At 43.1% G+C, this 17,295-nt stretch overlaps 1 protein-coding gene across 4 annotated transcripts in view; it reads left to right on the top strand.

Annotated features, from left to right (window-relative positions):
* Positions 1-247: 247 nt before the first annotated feature.
* WAPL (WAPL cohesin release factor) overlaps positions 248-17,295 on the top strand; it is a 90,484-nt gene continuing 73,436 nt past the window's right edge. For 2 of the 4 annotated variants that reach the window (XM_064374409.1, XM_064374407.1), the window contains exons 1-2: positions 248-682; positions 4,926-5,446. In XM_064374409.1, the coding sequence (XP_064230479.1) occupies positions 4,948-5,446 (499 nt within the window). In that variant the 5' untranslated portion in view covers positions 248-682; positions 4,926-4,947. The remainder of the gene's footprint in view (positions 683-4,925; positions 5,447-17,295) is intronic. The other 2 variants (XM_064374408.1, XM_064374411.1) reach the window with 2 other exon arrangements.

Genomic DNA, 17,295 nt, shown 5'->3' with positions numbered 1-17,295 from the left:
AGGAGCTAGCAGTGGCTCCAGAGCCCGGGAGGGCCAGGCCTGTCGCCCGCTCCAGCTCCTGCGCCCGAGCCTCGACCTCGGCTCCGCAACCTCGCGGACCTGGACTACAAATCCCGTCGGGCCCCGCGGCCGGGCCAATGGCGGGCGCCGGAGCATGCGGGGCGCAGCGCCTGCGCGGCGGTTTGAGTAAACGGCTGCGTGATTGGCTGCAGGGTCAGGCGGCCGCGCGGGGACTGTGGGAAGCGGGGTGACGGAGCGAGCGGCTGTTGGAGGAAGGAGGTGGGGGCCGGGAGCGCAAATGGCGTTGAGATGGTTCAGGGCCCTGTTCAAACTCCAGCGCTGACCATTCACCGAAGGAAGCGGCGGCGCAGGAGGCGGCGGCGGCCCAGCGGGGGCACGTAGCGGGCTCCGGCACCAGCTCCGGCGGCGGCGGCGGCCAGCGAGAGCTAGGCCCGGGCCCGGCCGGCGGCACTCGAGGCGGGGAGGGAAGTTGCGGGGCCGCCGCTCCTCCCCCCCACCGAGCTTCCTATTTACCGAAAGCAGAGCCCCTCGCCTCTCTCGTCTCTCACCAGCCGGTCCTGCTCTCCCGCGCGGGGGTTCCGCGCCTGCCCGCGGGCCGTAGGGAGCGGGAGAGGCAGAGGCGGAGGCGGCCCGTGGCCAAAGCACCCGCCAGGCTCCGAGGGTAAGTGAGGTATCGGGCGGCTGCCTAGGCCGGGAGGGCGCCGGGGAGGGTGGGGAGGCAGAGGCTGGAGCGGGCGATGGAAGTCTCACTGCCTCGCCCACCTGGCCGCTGAGGAAGTTGGACAGGGGAACGACCTGAAGAACTCTTTTTCCCCTTGTATTTTCCTTTTTCGGAGTTCTTTTTCGGGTTACTGCTGATTGACTTAGCTCCCCAAACCCAGTCAACTGTGTTGATTTCAGCCCCGAGTCCTTTCTCTTGGTTTCATCCGCCCCTGGCTGCCGCTGGGGCCTTGCACTGCCCTAGGGATTCGGTGGCAGAGGCTTCCGGGGCGTCGGAAGCGACCTCCCTTTCCTGGGCGGCGCGGGTGGGGAGGAGAAAAGTTGAGTGAGTGTCCAGCCACAGGGGGCCGCCGCGCCCACTACCCGTGGCGCACCGGCCGCCCCCAGGTGAGAATTTATGGGTGGTAAGGTTTGTGTCCCGTCTTCTTTCCTTCCTTAAGAAGCCCCTAAGACCTTTGGGGACCTGGAGGACGCTAGATTCGGATGGGAGTGAAGTGTAAAATTTTTTTTTTTTTTTTTTTTTTTAAATCACAGCGCGCTTCCCTCAAAATTCGACCTGATTTTGGGCTAGGGCAAAAGCCCAGCGACCGAAAAGACTTAGTCGTGAATCATTCTTTCCTTTTTAGGACAGTTTTTGGAGTTTAAAGGTTGAGCAAGATTGGTACTTGAAACCCTTACATTTTTACTTCAAAGACGTCTGCACACTTATTTTGGAATCTATAGTGCTTTACGCTTAGATAATGCCATCGCAACAGTCTGCTGACTTAAAGACATTTTATTGTGGGAAACGATAAGGGCAATCAGGAGGAGATATTATATAATGAACTCTTCTGTATCCATTTCTTGGGTTCAGCAGCTACTATTAAATTTATTTATCTATACACTTCTCATTCCTTAATGTTGGAAAATCGCTGTTGTTATTTCATCTGTATTTCAGTATGTATTTGTAAAAGACGTCGTCTTTTAGAACAAAATTTCTATTATTTTTTGAGACAGAGTTTCGCTGTTGTTGCCCAGGCTAGAGCGCAGCGGCGCCATCTGGGCTCGCCGCAACCTCCGCCTCCCAGGTTCAAGCGATTCTCCTGCCTCAGCCTCCCGACTGGCTGGGATTGCGGGCATGCACCACCACGCCTGGCTAGTTTTGTGTTTTTAGTAGAGATGTGGTTTCTCCATGTTGTTCAGGCTGATATCGACCTCCCGACCTCAGGTGATCCTTCCGCTTCGGCCTCCCAGAGTGCTGGGATTACAGGGGTGAGCCACCGTGCCGGGCCATCACAAAATTATTTCTCATCACATAATTAAGTCCTTACTGTTGTGTATTCATCTGCAGACTTTAAACTTTCAGGAGTGAATGCTTTGTGGTTCTAGAACCATTTTTATAATGAGTTTTTCTGATGTTGGCATAAAGGAACTCAAGTCTAGGTTTTTGGTTTGGCCTTTGGTCAGTATTTTTAGATCATTATCATGTAAGTGTATCCAAAACATTCTGGTTAGCTTCCTTGGTGTATACGTAAGTACACTTACAGACCTGCAGGATCTCAGCTTTACTTTTTTTTTTTTTTTTTAAAGAGATGGGGTTTCACCATGTTGGTCAGGAGGCTGGTGTCGAACTCCTAACCTCGTGATCTACCCACCTTGGCCTCCCAAAGTGCTGGGATTACAGGCATGAGCCACGGTGCCCAGCCCAGCTTTATATTCTTAAAAGAATCAAGATAATTGACTTTTATTTTGTTGTCTGTGGTAGTTGTACAGTATCCTGTTGTGTTTTAGGCTGTACTTAACAAGAGAGACAGTAAGACTTGTTAGTGTTAGAACTGCAGTAGAAGATGAAATAGATCTCCTTCAGGAACACTATTTTAACACAGATGTATGATGACTAAATTATTTTGTTAAATTAAAATTGGCTTCTCAGGAAGAGGGGATGGGGCGGGGCACAGATCACTACTGATTTTATATAAAACTGATTCATTATAAGTTGTAGGAATTTAAGTTAAGGGAAAATAAGTATAGGTCAAAACATATTCAGAAGTATGGTTCAAATATTTAAATTCTTGTAGGTTTCAAATTAATGAAGGTTTTTCAAGCCCTTAGGGCTTTGTTCAGTTTTTAAAGTTATATTCAATGTATTGATGTTCGAACTGTAGAAAGGTCAAAGTGTAGGAAACTGATAAGGATTGATAATGTTTAAAAAGTACTGTAATTTTTTTTAATGGGCACAGAACCAATGCAAGTACCTTGTTTTAAAAAAATGTTTGACTCTTGATTTACTGCCCCAAAGTTTTTTTTTTTTTTGTCCTGTGAAGTAGATAAATCAGGTGAATCGATTTGTCATTTATAAATTCAAGAGTAAAATAAAGGTTATATGTTTCTATTCCTGTATGAAACAGGGTAATATGCTGGAGCTCACCAGCTCCAGAAAATGTAACTCAGCAAATGAGCACAGCACTATCGGGACACGGCAGATAGGATAAGGATAGTTTCTTTCCCTTAGAGAGGTGACCATCTAAGGAATATTTTTTTAAGTCACAGCCCAAATTACATTGCCCCAAGAAGCATAGTCTTCAAGATTGGGTTAAAAGCTGCAGATTGTAAAACATGAGAAAAAGCACCATTTTGGGGACCTTTTTTTTCATGAATTAGTGCTATGAAATTTCAAAATACTAAATTTAATAAATTATTGGATATTTCTGGGATCCTGAAAAAAATTAACATTCTGTGCTTATGATTTTATATTAGAGGTAATTACTCTATATGGGTTATTATATTAATATTATTATAGTTATTGGTGTGATCTCACCTCCCTGCAACCTCCATCTCCCAGCTTCAAGTAATTCTTCTGCCTTATCCTCCCAAGTAGCTGGGATCACAAGCATGTGCCACCACTCCCAGCTAATTTTTTTTTTTAAGTGTTTTTTTTTTTTTTTTTTTTAAGACTCGTTTAGGCTAGAGTGCAGTGGCACAATCTTGGCTCACTTCAACCTCCATCTCTTGGGTTCAAGCGATTCTCCTGCCCCAGCCTCTCAAGTAGCTTGGATTACAGGCGCCTACCACTGTGCCCAGCTAATTTTTGTCTTTTTAGTAGAGACAGGTTTTCACCATGTTGGCCAGGCTGGTCTCGAACTCCTGACCTCGTGATCCACCTGTCTCAGCCTCCCAAAGTGCTGGGATTACATGTGCAAGCCACCATGCCCAGCCAAATTTTTGTATTTTTAGTAGAGATGAGGTTTTACCATGCTGGCCAGGCTAGTCTCAAACTGCTGACCTCAAGTGATCTGCCCTCTTTGGCCTCCCAAAGTACTAGGATTACAGGTCTGAGTGTAATCTGTATAAAGCACCCAGCCTCTACATTGTTATTACTATTTTTTGAGATGGAGTCTCGCTGTGTCGGCAGGCTGGAGTGCAGTGGCATGATCTCGGCTCACTGCAACCAACCTCTGCCTTCCGGGTTCAAGTGATTCTCCTGCCTCAGCCTCCCGAGTAGCTAGGACTACAGGTGTGCGCCACCACGCCCAGCTAATTTTGTATTTTTTTTTTTGAGACAAAGTCTTGCTTTGTCACCAGGCACCAGGCTGGAGTGCAGTGGTGCGATCTTGGCTCACTGCAACCTCCGTCTCCCAGGTTCAAGCAACTCTCCTGCCTCAGCCTCCCAAGTAGCTGGCGCCACCACGCCCAGCTAATTTTTGTATTTTTTTAGTAGAGACAGGGTTTCACCATGTTGGCCAGGCTGGGCTCGAACTCCTGACCTTTTGATGTGCTCTCCTTGGCCTCCCAAAGTGCTGGGATTACAGGCGTGAACCACCGCGCCCAGCCTATATAGATTATTTTTTCAAGGTATAAATGATGTTTATAAGAATAGTAAGTTGATTCATTTTGAACTTAAAAAGACATTTCATTTTAAGTTGGCTTTGTGGATACCGTATTATAAGTTGGTTAATAATTAACTTTTTTACTTCGTAAAGCATAGGAATATACTCGTCGTAGAGGAAAATTGACATGGAAGCATTTAGAGTAATAAATCAGCCTTTCTTTATACCCCTTCCTCATATTTGTTTATTTAAAAGTCTGTATGGTGAGTGTGACAAAATCATGAGGGGAAAATCCCTAGGTTTTTATTTTTGTACGCACTGTTTAACACTTGTTAAGTATTTGATGATTATGTTTTTTTTTAAATTTTTTTTTCACAGAGAATATGAAACTAGTGTCAAAATGACATCCAGATTTGGGAAAACATACAGTAGGAAAGGTGGAAATGGCAGTTCAAAATTTGATGAAGTCTTTTCCAACAAACGGACCACCCTTAGCACAAAATGGGGAGAGACCACATTTATGGCTAAATTAGGGCAGAAGAGGCCCAATTTCAAACCAGATATCCAAGAAATTCCGAAGAAACCTAAAGTGGAAGAAGAAAATACTGGAGATCCTTTTGGATTTGATAGTGATGATGAGTCTCTACCAGTTTCTTCAAAGAATTTAGCCCAGGGTAAGGGTTCTTCTTATTCAGAATGTAGTGAAGCTGCTCAGCTGGAAGAGGTCACTTCAGTACTTGAAGCTAATAGCAAAATTAGTCATGTGGTGGTTGAAGACACTGTTGTATCTGATAAATGCTTCCCTTTGGAGGACACTTCGCTTGGGAAAGAAAAGAGCACAAACCGAATCATAGAAGATGATGCAAGCATAAGTAGCTGTAATAAATTAATAACTTCAGGTAAGTTTTGATTTTCTTTATTAGCCAAAAGAGGTTTGTGCAAGAAATTTATTTAAATGATTTAAATTCTAAAATATATATTGTTCAGCCGCATGCGGTGGCTACAGTGCTTTGGGAGGCCAAGGTGGGCAGATCATGAGGTCAGGAGTTTGAGACCAGCCTGACCAACATGGTGAAACCCCATCTCTTTTTTTTTTTTTTTTTCTCTTTGAGACAGAGTCTCACTCTGTCACCAGGCGCCAGGCTGGAGTGCAGTGGCATGATCTCGGCTTGCTGCAACCTCCATCTCCCAGGTTCAAGCAGTTCTCCTGCCTCAGCCTCCCGAGTAGCTGGGACTACAGGCGTGCGCCACCACGCAGCTAATTTTTGTATTTTTTTTTTTTTTTTTGAGACAGAGTTTCGCTCTTGTTACCCAGGCTGGAGTGCAATGGCGCGATCTCGGCTAACCGCAACCTCCGCCTCCCGGGTTCAGGCAATTCTCCTGCCTCAGCCTCCTGAGTAGCTGGGACTACAGGCACGCACCACCATGCCCAGCTAATTTTCTGTATTTTTAGTAGAGGCAGGGTTTCACCATGTTGACCAGGATGGTCTCGATCTCTTGACCTCGTGATCCACCCGCCTCGGCCTCCCAAAGTGCTGGGATTACAGGCGTGCGCCACCACGCAGCTAATTTTTGTATTTTTTAGTAGAGACGGGGTTTCACCATGTTGGCCAGGATGGTCTCAATCTCTTGACCTTGTGATCCACCCACCTCAGCCTCCCAAAGTGCTGGGATTACAGGCATGAGCCACCGTGCCCGGCCAAACCCCATCTGTACTAAAAATACAAAAAATAGCTGGACGTTGTAGTGCGCACCTGTAATCCCAGCTACTCAGGAGGCTGTGGCAGGAGAATGGCTTGAACCTGGGAGGTGGAGGTTGCAGTGAGCTGAGATTGTGCCACTGCACTCCAACATGGCGCCTGATGACAGAGCGTGAGCGATAGAGTGAGACTCTGTCTCAAACACATAAACAACAACAACAAAAAAATATATATATAGTGTTTTTTTCTGAACTTAGGTTAAATGGGGACTAATGATAGTTTTGTAAAAGACATTTAACAACTTTAAAGAAACCAGTTAGAGGTTGAAATATTTAATAAAACAACTTGGATATTAATGTTTAAAGACTGTTAACTCGGTGTACATATTGGGAACAGCAATAAGTTTCTGACCCCAATTCCAGTAAGAAATATCTCTTTTTGTTGTGTTAGGATCACAGAGTATCTCATTTCTATTATTATGGAGGATTTGGATGGTTATTGATAATAAAAATGAGATGAATATTTAAAATGAGGATTAGTTAAGAATAGTAGACTCTCTTCCAAAACTAGTTCAGAAAGATTAAGGAGGTATTGAGTGGAGAGGTTAAAGAATTGAACTTGATTCCTAATTGAAATTAGTTTGGGGGCAGTAGCAATTTGTATTGATAGATTTTAAACCACAAAACTGATTTTATTTTTAAAATTCTAATTTGTAAAAATAGCATCTAGTATTCTCTCCTAAAACAAAATATTTTGTTTGTTCTGTCCTACCTCTGTAAGGGATTTGAGACTTAAGTGAAAAAGGTGCAATTAACTAAAAGACTGAAGAGCTAATATTGAGGGTGTTAGGGAAGAGGTGGGGGAGAGAAGTGGGAGCACTCTATCAGCAGTAGGATAAGGGTGGCACTATACTGAAATTGAAAAGAAACCTTAGTTCTTCTTGGCAAAGTTTAGCAATAATGAAAGGTTATAAGAATCTCAACTTTTGAAAGGAAGTAAACACAAACACAAAACTTTACTGAATTTTTAAGGGGAGTTTGTCCTTTGAAGGTTTAATGTAAGGCACGTGAAACAGTACAGTGTGATGGGCCTTGCATAGTTTTAATGCTGAGCATTTTTTTCACTCTTTTTCTCACTCTTGGATGAGATGATGAGCCAGCTGTTACTGTCATTCCCTTGATCCTCAGGGTTAATTCTAATTTGGCTTTCCTTACTGCTTTGCCTACATTTCTCCTCAGGCATTGTTCACAAGTTTAGGTTACATTTGCATTAAAAAGCAGCAAAAAGGGCCAGGTGTCTGTAATCCCAGAACTTTGGGAGGCCAAGTGAATCACCTGAGGTCAGGAGTTCAAGACCAGCCTGGCCAACCTGGTGAAACCCCATCTCTACTAAAAATAAAAAAATTAGTTGGGCGTGGTGGTGGGCGCCTGTAATCCCAGCTACTGGGGAGGCTGAGGCAGGAGAATCACTTGAACCCAGGAGGCGGAGATTGCAAAGAGCCGAGGTTGTGCCACTGCACTGCAGCCTGGGCAACAGAGCGAGATGTCATCTCAAAAAAAAAGAAAAAAAAGCAACCCAGCATAAAAAGTGTTTCCAGGTCAGCTCCTAAAAATGTATTAAAATCATCATTTTTTTTTTTTTTTTTTGAGATGGAGTCTTGCTCTGTTGCCCAGGCTGGAGTCCAGTGGCATAATCTCAGCTAATTGCCAGCTCCGCCTTTCGGGTTCAAGTGATTCTCCTGCCTCAGCCTCCCCAGTAGCTGGAGTTTACACGCACCTGCCATCATGCCCGGCTAATTTCTGTATTTTTGTAGAGACAGGGTTTTTTTTGTTTTGTTTTTTGTGAGACAGAGTTTTGCTCTTATTTCCCAGGCTGGAGTGTAATGGCGCAATCGGCTCACCGTAACCTCTGCCTCCCGGGTTCAAGTGATTCTCCTGCCTCAGCTTCCCGAGTAACTGGGATTGCAGGCATGCGCCACCGCCTAATATTGTACTTTTAATAGAGATGGGGTTTCTCCATGTTGGTCAGGCTGGTCTCGAACTCACGACCTCAGGTGATCCACCTGACTTGGCCTCCCAGAGTACTGGGATTACAGGCATGAGCCATCGCGCCTAGCCCATCAACCTTTTTTGAATGAAAGTGAATTTTAACTCAGGTCTCATACCTGAAGCTCAAAGAGGTTAAGTGTCTAAGGTCAGATAATGGCAGAATTGGAATGAGATTCGTTTATTGTCAACATATTATTGAGCACCTAATGTTTGTCAAACCCCACTGTACTAGGCTCTGCAAACGCTATTCTGCTTGTGTTGTTTGTTGTTTCTACTGACGTTTCTTGCTGTTTTCAGATAATCTACAGTGTTGTGGGGTGGGTAGGCTGGAGGAAGTAAGATGAAGCTGTGAAGTGGTGAAAATGCTCAAGGTTGATTCCAGCTTCCTTAAGTGTGTGGTCTTTTGAGGAATGGGGCATCATTGGCAGGCAGGGGCCCTGATGGCAGAGTGTATTAATAAAGATGAATGTTTAGGTAAGGAGGAAAAGGAATGTGAAAGTTAATCATATAAGTAATTGTTCATGTAGCCTTGCTGACGATGTATCTTTATGTTCATTCTGTTGGAAGTTGGCAGCTAAGTGGGATAATTGCTTCCCAGTCTATGTAGCTAAATTGTAGTTCTAATGCTGATAGAACTACTGACTCTTGAGTCCAAACTCCATTTAAATTGGTTTGTGAGGAGAAAATACATAGTAAAATACAGATAAATAGATGTTCAAGAACATCTTGTCCTTCTTCCATCCTCCTTCACAAAGGCTCTCTTGGTGGTCAGGCAATGGTGTTGCACTATGAATATTTCTCTTTTTTTCTCCTCTCCCTTGGCCATCCAGAGCTACAACAACCTTGGCAGCTCCCTGTAGGATAAGAAGTGAACTTTGAGGGAGTACATTTAATTTTCATGGTAGTCTTATCCTGTCTCTAATGTGTGCAAGTTAGTTGTTCTTATAAACCATTTATAAGTTTGTATGTTTGTAAGTTGGTTTTAGTTGTGGGGATGCTTTCGTGCTTTGTGACGTTTCCTTTGTCCCTCCCCTCTAAACTGTGGTCATTTTACTTGGGCCTAGACTGTTTTCTTGCATTATGTTGTCAATTTCCATTGCCTTTACTCTCACTCAGGAAGCCTTGTAATTTTAGTAGAAATTTAGAAACCCAAACCTAAATTTTTGATAAAAGAGGTCTCTGTAAATCTCAAGTGGTTCCTAACCTTTTTTGCATTAGGGATCCTTCTGAGAATGATAAAGTTTTGAACTCTTTTCTCCATGCATGTACTCATGTACCTACTTAGGTCTCAGAAATCTTAGCAGTCTTTTGCAGGTCATGTTTAGGCATTTTATTTAAGAACCGGTTGCAAATTTTAACAGCTTGTTCAAAGTGCACCGGTAAAGTTCCATTATATCCTTCTAGTGGAGTGTTGAGTGTCCCTCCTCATTCATACTATTTTTTGCTGTAGAATTGTATCGCATCAGTGAAAAGGGCTTATCCAGGCTCAGGATTATTGTATCATCTGTCCTGGCATTACATTTTTAAGTCTCTTTATAGGGGAATATGTGGTTGATTTTTTTTTTTTTTTTTTGACACTTAAAATTCTTTAAGTACTTTTATAATAGATAGTACTTTTAAAAATTGTGTTTCACCCGAAGAGGAAACTCAGGTTGAGTAGTTCACTATAAAACATACAGTGGCCAGGCGTGGTGGCTCATGCCTGTAATCCAGCACTTTGGGAGGCTGAGGTGGGGTGAATCGCTTGAGGTCAGGAGTTCGAGACCAGCCTGGCCAAAATGATGAAACCCTGTCTCTAAAAATACAAAAATTAGCTGGGCGTGGCAGCAGGTGCCTTTAATCCAAGCTACTTGGGAGTCTGAAGCACGAGAATGGCCTAAACCGGGGAAGCAGAGCTTGCAGTGAGACGAGTTCGGGCCACTGCACTCCAGCCTGGGTGACAGAGCGAGACTGTCAAAAAACGAAACAAAACATACAATGGGGCCAGGAGCAGTGGCTCATGCCTGTAATCCTAGCACTTTGGGAGGCTGAGGTGGGCGGATCACTTGAGGTCAGGAGTTTGAGACCAGCCTGGCCAACATGGTGAAACCCCATCTCTACTAAAAATATAAAAAATTAGCTGGAAATTGCCTGAACCTGGAAGGTGGTGGTTGCAGTGAGTCGAGATTGTGCCACTGCACTCCAGCCTGGGCAACAAAGCAAGACTCCATCTCAAAAAACAAAACAAAACAAAACAAAACACAGTGGTTCCCATTTTCCAGACAGATAGTTGCATGGAACCAGAAACAAGATTACAAACTGAATAGATACTGCAGGGAACAGTTGAATTGCTAAAATGTCCTATTCCTTAATTTAAACAAGAAGAAAATGTTTATTACGAAACTTTCAGGCACACAAAAATAGAAGAGTAAAAAAAAACCTCATGTACTCGATTGTCCACCTCCGATACTTGTTAGTATCTGGCAAATCTTGTTTCATCTATTTTGCACGCTACTCTCCACTTCCCCTCCTTTACTTCCTGGATTTTAAAGCTAATTTAGGATTTATCTTTCTATCTGCAAATACTTCTGTATCTAATCTTTAATTTTGAAAACAGAAATTTCTGATTGCAATTGCTGTTAAAGCCAGTGAGTTATCAGCCAGGTGTGACAATTAAAAATGAACGTTAGCAGGAGCTAGAGGTTCACCCTTCTAAGAGATCTCCAGGTATTCCTTAATGGTTTGAATCCGTGCTGTCTATTAGAGGTAAAAGAAGGCTTCTCTTGCCTTTTACGCAAGGCTACTTCTATCTTTGTGCTGTCTTCTACAGGTTTTTAATCTGGACTCTAGAATAAAGTGTGCAAAGACTTATATTTCGGCTTGGCACACTTTCCTTGCCAGCCAGCTGGGATTCAGTCTACATATCCTGCCAAATATTGAGATAACTACAGCATCGGCTCTTAATTTGCCTGACTGGTTTTGTAGCCAATAAATTTTTTTTAATTTGCTTAAAGCTGTAATGAGTATGTGTGTAAGAGGGATGGTATTGTCAGGAGATTTTGAACTTAGATTTAGAACTGAAGGTGATTTTTAGGTGAGGGAAATAGGCCAGGAACTTATGACCAGAGATGAGATTGTCATTGGATAAACTACAGGTGATTAATGAGGATTATTATTATTATTATTATTTTGAGACAGAGTCTCACTCTGTCACCAGGCGCCAGGCTGGAGTGCAGTGGTGCGACCTCGGTTCACTGCAACCTCCGCCTCCCAGGTTCAAGCAATTCTCCTGCCTCAGCCTCCCCAGTAGCTGGGACTACAGGCACACGCCACCACGCCCAGCTAATTTTTTTGTATTTTTAGTAGAGACAGGGTTTCACCATGTTGGCCAGGATGGTCTCCATCTCTTGACCTCATGATCCGCCCGCCTCGGCCTCCCAAAGTGCTGGGATTACAGGCGTGAGCCACCGTGCCCGGCCTATTATTATTTTTTAAACCCTGAAAGGATAGTATCAGCAAGAGTTACTTGCCTTTATTTATTGAATGTGTCTGTTGTATAGAATATATTTAAATCATACCTAAAGTCAGATTTTTTTTGTTTGTTTGTTTGGGCCTGCTTGTATGGAAGGCTCAACTAAAGTCAGATTTTTAAGAGAAGTAGATAAGACCAATTATTTCTTTTTTTCTTTTTATTTTTTGGAGACAGGGTCTCACTCTGTCATCCAGGCTGTCACAGCTTCTACCTTCTGGGCTGAAACCATCTTCCCTCCTCGGCCTCTCCAGTAGTTGGGAGTACAGGAGTGCACCACTACACCGGGCTAATTTCTAAATTTTTTGTAGAGACAGTGTCTCAGTATGTTGCCCAACTTGGTCCTGAACTCCTGGGCTAAGTGATCCTCTCACCTCTGCCTCCCACATTGTTGGGATTACAGGGGTGACCCACTGTGCCCAGCCCTGTTATTTCTTAAATTTCTACTTTTACATATCAATTGACCTTTAATCACTATACCCTCAATACAATGGAAATAAAGCCTCCCTTAAAACAGGAGGTTTTATTTCCATTGTATTGAGGGTAAGACACAATTCAAAGGTTGAATAACTTGAACTGTTAAATGGAAAATCTGGGAAACATCCAAAGTGTTCTTTACATACAGTGCTGTTGTATTCTGATGTGAAAGATTAATTTTGTCATCTTCAAAGCTGTATATTTAGAAGAGACTGTCACTGTAAAAACAATTTTATCTTGATGTTGGAAATAAAGTTATTTTGCGAGGGACAAATTATGAATTCCCTCTTGTCTTCATTTAAGGAATTTTCTGCTTTTTTTAATTTTAAAATTTGATTTTTTTAAAGAGGTGGGATCTTACTATCTTGCCCAGGCTGGCCTCAAACTCCTGGGCTTAGGTGATACTCCCAGCCTTCTGAGCAGCTGAGATGACAGGCATGCTGCCTGTCTTAAGTAATTTTATTTTATTTTATTTTTGAGACAGAGTCTCCCTCTGTCACCCAGGCTCTGGATGCTGTGGCATGGTCTTGGCTCACTGCAACCTCTGCCTCCTGGGTTCAAGCGATTCTCCTGCCTCAGCCTCCCCAGTAATTGGGATTACAGGCACCTGCCACCACACCCAGCTAATTTTTTGTAATTTTAGTAGAGACGGGGTTTCACCATGTTTGCCAGGCTGGTCTCAAACTCCTGACCTGGTGATCCACCCACCTCGGCCTCCCAAAGCACTGGGATTATAGAAGTGAGCCACCATACCCGGCAGTAATTTTCTTTCTTTCTTTTTTCTTTTTTTTTTTTTTTTTGAGACGGAGTCTTATACTGTCAGCTGGGCTGGAGTGCAGTTGAGTGCTCTCAGCTCATTGCAACCTTCGATTCCCAGGTTCAAGTGATTCCTGGCTCAGCCTCCCAAGTAGTTGGGATTACAGGTGCCCGCCACCACATTTGGCTAATTTTTTGTATTTTTAGTAGAGACGGGTTTCACTATGTTGGTTGGCCAGGCTGGTCTCGAACTCCTGACCTCATGATCTGACCGCCTTAGCCTCCCAAAGTGCTGGGATTACAGGCGTGAGCCACCGTGCCTGGCATGTTTTCTTTTTAATAAGAATGATGAGCTGGGTGTGGTGTCTCACAACTGTAATACCAACACTTGGGGAGGCCAAAGTGGGAGGATGGGTTGAGCCCAGGACTTCAGAACCAGCCTGGTCAACATAGTGACATCTCATTTCTACAAAAGAAAAAAAAAGTTAGCCCAATGTGTTGGGGTGCACCCGTAGTTCCAGCTGCTTGGGAGACTGAGTTGAAGATCGCTTGAGCCCAGGAGTTCAAAGCTGCAGTGAGCCATGATTGGTTCCCAGCCTGGGGAACGAGAGCAAGATACACCATCTCAGAAACAAAATGAGAATGATGACCAGACTATTTTTAATACTTACCAAGTAATGCTGACTTCATTTTTATAGATATTTTCTACTTTGTGTGTGTGTGTGTGTGTGTGTGTATACAAATGGAAAATCAACATTATGCAAATTATGAAAGAGGCATATTAATTTTAAGTAAATTCATTTTGTTCTAAAGCAGAACTTTTGTTTCTTACTCAGATTTTCTGAATAAAAGGAATAGTATTCTCAAGGTTTGTGTATTAACAAAAGCATGGGAGACAACTAACAAGGCTCTCCTCGGATCCAGATTGAATACCAGTCATAGGGTAAAATATGAAATTTATAAACAGATTCTCTGTACTTTAGAGTTATTGACTTCTGCTGGTCATGATAAGAACTTGCTTCTAACATGATGTCAACACTTTTATATTAATACTTTATGCTTTTCAGAGCATCTTTCGTAAGTATTCTGTGTTTTTAGAACTTGGAGCCAGATTATACTTCATGGATTTTTCTTGTCTAGCGCTTATGCCTTTAGGAAGTGGTCTTCCACTTTCCTAGATCCCCGATGGTAGAGGAGAATGAGCTTGATCATAGGAAGGTCTAGGTGATGCCTCCTTCCAGCTATTCAGCTACTATTTTAGTGTGTATGCACAAGATGGACTCAATTGCATTTTTTCATTGTACTGGGGAAGATAAAGAATCAATCACAAGTGTGTTGAAAACTAAGGAAAAAATATAGAGTGCTGTGGGAGTGTAGCACTCTGGGCTTATTTGCTTGTCCTGGGGGTGCGGATATGTAGGCAAGGCTGTCATTTAACCTGAGACCTGTTGGTGGACTGAGAAAGGATAGTAGTGGCGGAGTTTGGTGACATGAGCGATGAGGAAGGAGACATCAAGAATGATTCCCAGCTGTGTAATGTGAGCAGCAGAGCAGATGGTAGTGTCATTTATTTACTGAGATAGGGAACATTTTGACAGAAAGTTTGAGTTCAGTTTTGGGCACATTGGGTTTGAAATGTTTGTAAGATATGTTTAAATGGCAGATTTGTTGGAGTGGAGCTGAAATAAGCCTTGATTAGCTAGAGACAATTAATTTGAAATTCAGTATATAAATATCATCTGAAAAGAAAGGATTAGTCGAAGGCATTAAAGAGAGTGTAAGAGGAAAAAGTATTAGGACTGTGCTGTAAAGAACTTCCAATACTAATGGAAGGAGTGAAGAGGAAGAAACTAGAAAGGAAATTAAGTAGGAGCCACTAGAGCAGCTTAAGGGAATCCAGGGGAGTGATAGATTATAGAAGCCAACATAAAAGTGTTTCAGAAAATATTGACTGAAACGGAATGCTGCTGCAGTCAACTAAAGTGAGGACTCCAAGGCAGACCTTGGATTTGCAGCTTGGATTGGAGTCATCTAAGGGGTGTGGAAATAGGGGTAATAAGTGTTTACAGCTTGTTAAAGATGTTTGAAGGGAGGAGAAGAAAAAGGGCAGCTAGAGGGATGTGAGGGATTCTAGATAGTTTAATGCATGGGATCTAAGGCACAAGAGAGCAGTTTTGGAAGGAGGAAAGATGAGTAAAAAGATGAGCTTAGTGGGAGGACATAAGAGAAGGTGGTTTTTAGCTAAAAGTGTTTTCCCCTCCCCCTATAAAGTGACTAAAGAGGTTATTACTGGAAGGGAGAAAGACAGGGTAACTTGGGGGGTTTAGGGGAACAGGAAAGAGTTCAGATAGATGTTACTAAAAGTGGCAGAGTGTGTTGTCTAGAGACAAAGTAGAATTTCTGGACATTATTGAGGCCTTAGTTGAAGTTGCTGTCACTAAAAATTAGCCGAGCATGGTGGCATGCGCCTGTAGTCCCAGCTTCTCGGGAGGCTGAGGAGAATTGCTTGAACTTGGGAGGCTGAGGTTGCAGTGAGCTGAGATCGTGCCACTGCACTCCAGCCTGGGCAACCCAGCGAGAAGAACAAAAAAACAAAACAAAAATCACATGGTCACTAATCTGCCTATCGTGTGAGTATGTTTTTCCCCCTTCTTTAGTAGGCCCCGTTATCTGGAACCTGCACAGAATACAGAATATTGGATAAAATTATTAGAATTGGCCTCGATAGACATTTTGTCACTCAGCATGTAGAATGAAGAGATAGAGAAGCAAGAGAATTTAGGGTATTATTGCCCAGAGAGTGATTGAGAAGATAAACTGTGGAATTTAAAATGTTGAGTGCTTGGACAGGGCTAATAAATAGGAGAAAGGGGAGAAGAGGGGTAGTATACTGAGAATCTTCTTCAGTAAAAATGACGAATGGGTGTACTGGCACAAGCAAATTGGATGGTTGGTAGGTTGTGATAAAAAAAAAAGTGGGTTATCTGATTTTAATGTTTAAGAAGTGAAGCATTTTAGGACATACAGCAAGCTTCTGGATGAAACTGAGAACTGGTGGCTGAGATGGAATGTAGGAGATTGTTGATGAGATAAGGTTAAACTGGGAAGTCAGAGGGTTGGAATTTGGTGGAATTCAGTGTGATAGCAAAATTCGTATGAAGGAGTAGATTATAAATCTGGTGTAAAATCCTTAAATACATTAAGGGTGAATAAGAGGTTGTTGGATGACAGGTATTAGGAAGATTAGACGGTAACTAATACAAGCCTCAAAAGAAGGGGCTTTACCTTTTTTTTTTTTTTTTGAGACAGAGTCTTGCTGTGTTGCCCATGCTGGAGTGCAGTGGCACAATCTTGGCTCACTGCAACCTCCACCTCCCAGGCTCGGGCAATTCTCTTGCCTCAGCCTCCTGAGTAGCTGAGATTACAGGCACCTGCCACCATACCTGGCTAATTTTTGCATTTTTAGAAGAGATGGGATTTCACTGTATCGGCCAGGGTGGTCTCTATCTCTTGACCTTGTGATCCGCCCGCCTCAGCGTCCCAAAGTGCTGGGATTACAGGCATGAGCCACCGTGCCTGGCCTTTTCTTTTTTTTTTTTTTAAATAATATTTCCTCATTTATTTTTGTTGTATTACTATTGTTATTATTATTTGTTTAGTGTTACACAAGAAAAAGAAGCCAAGAAGGGGCTTTTATATAACTGGGTGGAGGAGTAATCATTTCATAAAGAGGCTCTGGAGAATCAGCATATCAATGTCCCCAAACTGTCCTGCTCTGAAATAGTAGGGAGGGCTGCTGGAGAAGAGGCACCCTTAGTCAAGTGTAGGGCAAGGAAGTGGTAGAAAGAATGAACCCCAGGTATCCTTCTTATTTTTTTTTAGAAACAGGGTCTTACTCTGTTGCCCAGGCTAGAGTGCAGTGGCATGATCATAACTCACTGCAACCTTAAACTCCTGGGCTTAAGTGATCCTCCTGCCTGCACTTCCTGAGTAGCGGACTATAGGAATGTGCCACCATGCCCGGCTGATTTTCAAAATTATTTTGTAGAGACAGATTCTTGCTCTATTGCCTAGGCTGGTCTTCGACTCCTGGATGCAGGTGATTCCCCTGCTTTGGTCCCCCTCAGTGCTGGGATTACAGGCGTGAGCCACCACGCCTGGCCAATATTGACATTTTATTTTATTTTATTTATTTATTTTTTTAAATAAAAACATTTTAAAATTTCTTATACATAATAGAGACGGGCTTTCACCATGTT

The sequence above is a fragment of the Aotus nancymaae genome, unplaced genomic scaffold (assembly GCF_030222135.1).
Source record: "Aotus nancymaae isolate 86718 unplaced genomic scaffold, 86718_ANA_hifiasm-v0.15.2.pri h1tg000010l, whole genome shotgun sequence".
NCBI classification, from domain to species: domain Eukaryota; kingdom Metazoa; phylum Chordata; class Mammalia; order Primates; family Aotidae; genus Aotus; species Aotus nancymaae.
Note: the sequence above shows the minus strand (reverse complement) of the source record. Positions and strands in the feature narration are given on the sequence as shown.